General features: G+C 40.5%; 1 protein-coding gene across 1 annotated transcript in view; it reads left to right on the forward strand.

Annotated features, from left to right (window-relative positions):
• The window catches only part of LOC111347532 (uncharacterized), a 19,985-nt gene extending 15,246 nt beyond the window's left edge, over positions 1–4,739 (forward strand). Inside the window, exon 16 of the mRNA XM_088748583.1 lies at positions 4,194–4,739. Coding sequence (XP_088604709.1) covers positions 4,194–4,534 — 341 coding nt within the window. The 3' untranslated portion in view covers positions 4,535–4,739. The remainder of the gene's footprint in view (positions 1–4,193) is intronic.

A 4,739-nucleotide genomic window follows, 5' to 3' on the forward strand; every position in this document is an offset into this window, starting at 1 on the left:
ATTATCGATTAAATTGCCATAGCAATGCAGAAATCTTTGTCTTTCAAAAGAGAGCTGTTAAAATTCCAGACACCAGGACCGCGTCTTATGCTACTGGGAAAGTGAAAAACAAGGAAGACAAAGTTGTGATCAGAAAATGAACAAGGAAGAATATTGCACTTTGTCTCAGGGGAGAGCAAATCTTTAGAGACGAGAAATTTATTGAGTCTGCTCGCAATTGTTGAGGTGGAATTGAACCACGTAAATTACCTTTGATTAGGATGCAATTTACGCTATACATCGATAAGAGTGAAAACACTTTTCAATGACTCGTAATCTTTATGAATAGCGACGTTGCCCCCAAATTTGTCTAGAGCGCTATCATAACAGTTAAAATCCCCGCCAATGATAGTCACCGAGGATGGAATAAGAAAGTCATGTAGAGAGTCGAAAAAAACTTTTCGTTCAGATGGATTGGGGGGAGCGTAAATCATTATTAAGTTCAGATCGACATCGTTGGTCCTGATCAGGATACTGACGATACGATCGTGCGAGTCTTTCTTCCAAGATATGACTTCGTCTGAAATTCTAGGGGAAATCAAAGTTGCCACTCTGCCTTGTTGGCCGATGGCAGGGGACCAGAAACTACGTCCCGGCCATCGATGGGACACGGCCTTGATCAGAGACTCAGAACTAATAAACGTCTCTTGTACAAAGCAAAAATCACAAGACATCTTTTCAATTGAATCAAATAAATATTTATATGTGAGCAGGTTTGCTAGCCCCCTTCGCATTGATAGTTAGAATTTTGAAATTGAAAATTCTTGGAAAAAAGACTCACTTAAAAATTACAAAGGCTTACTTGGATTTTCTTGACCTGTTTCTCCCCTTTTTCCTCTCTAAGGTAGGGGTCGAAAGTTCAGTAGACTTTCTTTTTAATTCGTGAGTAGATTCCATCTCTTCTTCGGGGTTGTCAGGAGTGACCAGTATGGGAGTATGTGATGCGGTAGGTACAGGGATTGAAGAACGGGGTTTTCCAGTGACAAGTGTTGGCGCAGTAGATTTTCGGGAACAGGCAAGAGAAGATTCTTCAGACAGTTTGGCAGGTGCTTGGCGGGAGGATGGTTTTGATAACAGACTTAATTGAAACGATTAGACCTTGAGAAGTGATAAGCGGTGAGTCCGTAGATTCAGAAAGTTGGCCAGATGACAGTTGGGAAGATTGCTCAGAGGGATTGTGCGAAGGCTGTTCAGGTTCAGAAAGTTCATAAGGTTTTCCATGTAGCTCAGATTGAGAAGACTGTTCAAGTTGAGAGAGGAGATTGGATTCATTAAAATCGTCTGGCGGTGGAAAAGGAGGAAGATCAGCAACTTGATCGGAGTGATTCGGTTGGATAGGTGGAGGCAAAGCAGAGGCGAACGGTAGATTGTCGTCAAATGAATCAGCGCTGAGGTTGTCTTCGTGCGTAAGATTTTCGGTGGATAGTGATGGCGTGGAGTTTTCGTCAGCTGAGGATTTCGGCGGTAGGAGAACGCTCGAATCGTCTTCAATATTTACTTCTTGCGTTTCGTCAGTATGGCTGCCTTGTACAACTGGGAATATCCAGGAGTATTCGCAGTTGACACCAAGGTGTCCTTCCTGCTTACATATGCAGTATAATAACGGGCGTGGACAATTACGAGCTTCGTGGCCAACACCTTCGCAATTAAAGCAAATTTTATTTCGACACACATTACTAAAATGATCCGGTCGGTTGTATTTTCGCCAAGTTGGAGTTTGGCCATTATACTTGATAAAAATCTGGTACTTTCCAAAGCAGATAAAACTAGGAACAGGCTTGATAATACGAACGCGATAATGGCGAAGACCTTTGTATATGTTTGGCGCGTATGAGTGTTTTCCTCGGCGATAATTTAGAACCTCACAATAGGGCGTCAGGCGTTTAATTATAGCAAGGTCGGACAGTTCAAAAAGGAGCATCATAAATAGTTAGAAAGGAAAGCGGTTTGTCAATATCTTGAAGTGCAAAAGATTTGGAGTCGATGTTCAGAGAATTGAGGCGTAGAAAGCCTTCCTTGGCAGCAATAGACTTGAAAGTAACAACAACCTCACCGTTAAGTTTGCGTTGCAGACATTGTATTTCGGTTGGTGAGACTTTACATTCGGCGAAAGCGTCGAAAACACCTCGGGCAGATGTAGTTTTGCTGGGCGTAAAGAATGCAGACTTCGGTCTTTGCGGCATATTATTTTGCGAAATACATAGTTGTGGCGCTCTTATTTCATTTGGCTCATCGGACGTGCGTGCAGCTCTCGAAGCGTTCGAGTCGCCATTAACGGTTGAACGATCTTGCATATTCTCTTCGGCAATCATTTCCTCTAGTCCATCCACATTCGCTGTGGCATCCGTAATTAAAACCAAAGCAAGAGTGAAAAATAGAGGCTCAAGTGGCAAACTAACTTCAAATAAATTGCGACTGAGTTTCGTGTGATATACTTTGAGCAAGTCGGAGCGACAAAAGACACGTGTGATTTAGCAAAAAGGACGAGAAGCGATTGACTGTCTCGGCCTTCTGGGCCTCATCATTGCAGTGCTGATGCTAGGATGGGGGAGAACCGATATGGTTACCCGGAACGATCCCACCTTTTGGACCCTTTTGGTGCGGCGCCTCTGTTGGCTCGAAACCTGTTAACTTGTTATTGATATATCTATGTATCTATCCAAAACAAGGCCTTTGGAGCCCGAAAGGGCAAATTAGCAACAAAATCCCTGGGGGGGGGGGGCCTTAAATGATACTAATCATAATAAGATCCCTTGGCAGGGCCTCTGAGTCCAATCCACACCTAAAGGGCCGACAAAATCCAAGAAAAGGGCCTTTGAACGATCAATTAGTAGCGCCTAATATAAGATGGAAAATTAATTATAGCAAATTCTACTTTTCGAATGAAATTCCTTTCTTTTATTCAAACCATGGGGTGCCAAAGAGAACAACTGAGCACTCCAATAAGCCTCTTTTGTGATTAAAAGCCTATCGATCTCTTCAGAGTCGCCAGGGGCCTGCCCTAATCAATGCATTGGAACGAAATATCGTCCAGGGTGTGTGGGGTTTGTTAAAGTGTATCGCTACTTCACAAGTTGTTTTGTTTGTGAGCATAGCAGATTTGTGATTTCGAAATCTAACTTTAAAGTCGATAGTAGTAGATCCCACGTATTGCAGGCGACATTTCTTGCAAGAAATAGATGTATATATATTTAATAATTATTCGCCTCAGGTTCGGTGAATATCGTCGAATAATCCCCGAGACGAAGTCGAGGAGATCATTCGACAACATTCACCGAACCTGAGGCCAATAATTGTTTTAGTATAACAACAGAGAAATTTCTAAAATCATAACAGTTTAGTAAGATTCATTTACATTTTATTTTAACATTTTATATAAACCGCGTGGAGCGGTTTATATAGCGTCATATAAGGAACCGCTCAGCCAATCAGATTGCTAGAAACTCTTTGCTTAAGTCTGAAATTATACTAAATATTCACCGAATATTCGACGAGTAATTATTAAAAATAAATACACATAAGAGAGCAATCTCTTAATATATAAACACACCCTTTTTCGAAACTTTGCAAATTTGTGCATGATGCACATTAAGCTATCTTAAATATATATACCTTTTCTTTTCTCTTCCCAAAGAGACACTTTGATGAGAAAAGATAAGTTTCATTCGCAAATAAATCTTCAGATAAAAGTTTCTAACCATTTTGACTGCATTACCGCAGTAGGGTAGGACTACAACGGAATATATGCGAACCATGCGAGTAGTCCACCCAATAAATCCCACCCATCCCACCCCAGGGGAGGACATCCATAACACACTGAGAATTGTTTAGGACGCGTTTTTTTTTTGAACAACGTGTAAGTTTTGTTTAAATAACAAGCCATTTATATTTGGAATGGGTGTTTAATTTTTTTTTAGCACGGTTAGCTGTTTTTGTACGTGGAATGTTAGAACTGTTAAAAGTTCAAACCCTATGTAACTGATGTTATGTTGTACCAAAATTACACGACAAAGCAATCAGTGTAAGCATCGTAAAGCAACTGAGATGCCTTGCAGCGAATCAACACGTGTTTTAAACGTTTTTCTAATACATGAAACTGGAAAGTTTCTTAAGTTTAACTAACAACTTTTTTTTCATTTTCCTCCCTGAATTAGTTTCCAGTTGTGCGTACCGGTACAGTTCATCGGCCTTTTTATTCTCATTGGTTAACAAGCCAGGCTGGCGACCAGTGAAACTGTCTCAAACAGGATTGTATGGTTCCCATAATGCTTATTCCATGTACGGTTGTCACGACCGTGGTCCCTCATTTGGTTACGGACACGATATTCACATTGCCAGCTACGCCTCATCCAACACAAACTCCTATACATACCTTGGATACACCTACAGTCCACCAGCTGGCCACAGTTATGGCAGCTCCTTCACCAAATCATTCCTGGCAGGAAGTTATTATTTTCAACCTGATGAAGTTGAAGTGTTTTATGAAACTACTTGAAAAGAACATGTCGAATCAAGTGTAATAATAAAAAAAACGCTCATGATTTAAAAGCTAAAAAAGTTATTTCAGGAAATTAAACTTACTTATAATTTACATGTTTCCCTTGCAGACTCCACATCGTTTAAAAGGCTTGTTACGTAAAGCAAATTCAGAATAAACATGATGAAAAGTTTTAGAAGGAATAAAAGAATTCAGAAAAGGT

Source organism: Stylophora pistillata, chromosome 2, assembly GCF_964205215.1.
Source record: "Stylophora pistillata chromosome 2, jaStyPist1.2, whole genome shotgun sequence".
Taxonomy (NCBI): Eukaryota; Metazoa; Cnidaria; class Anthozoa; order Scleractinia; family Pocilloporidae; genus Stylophora; species Stylophora pistillata.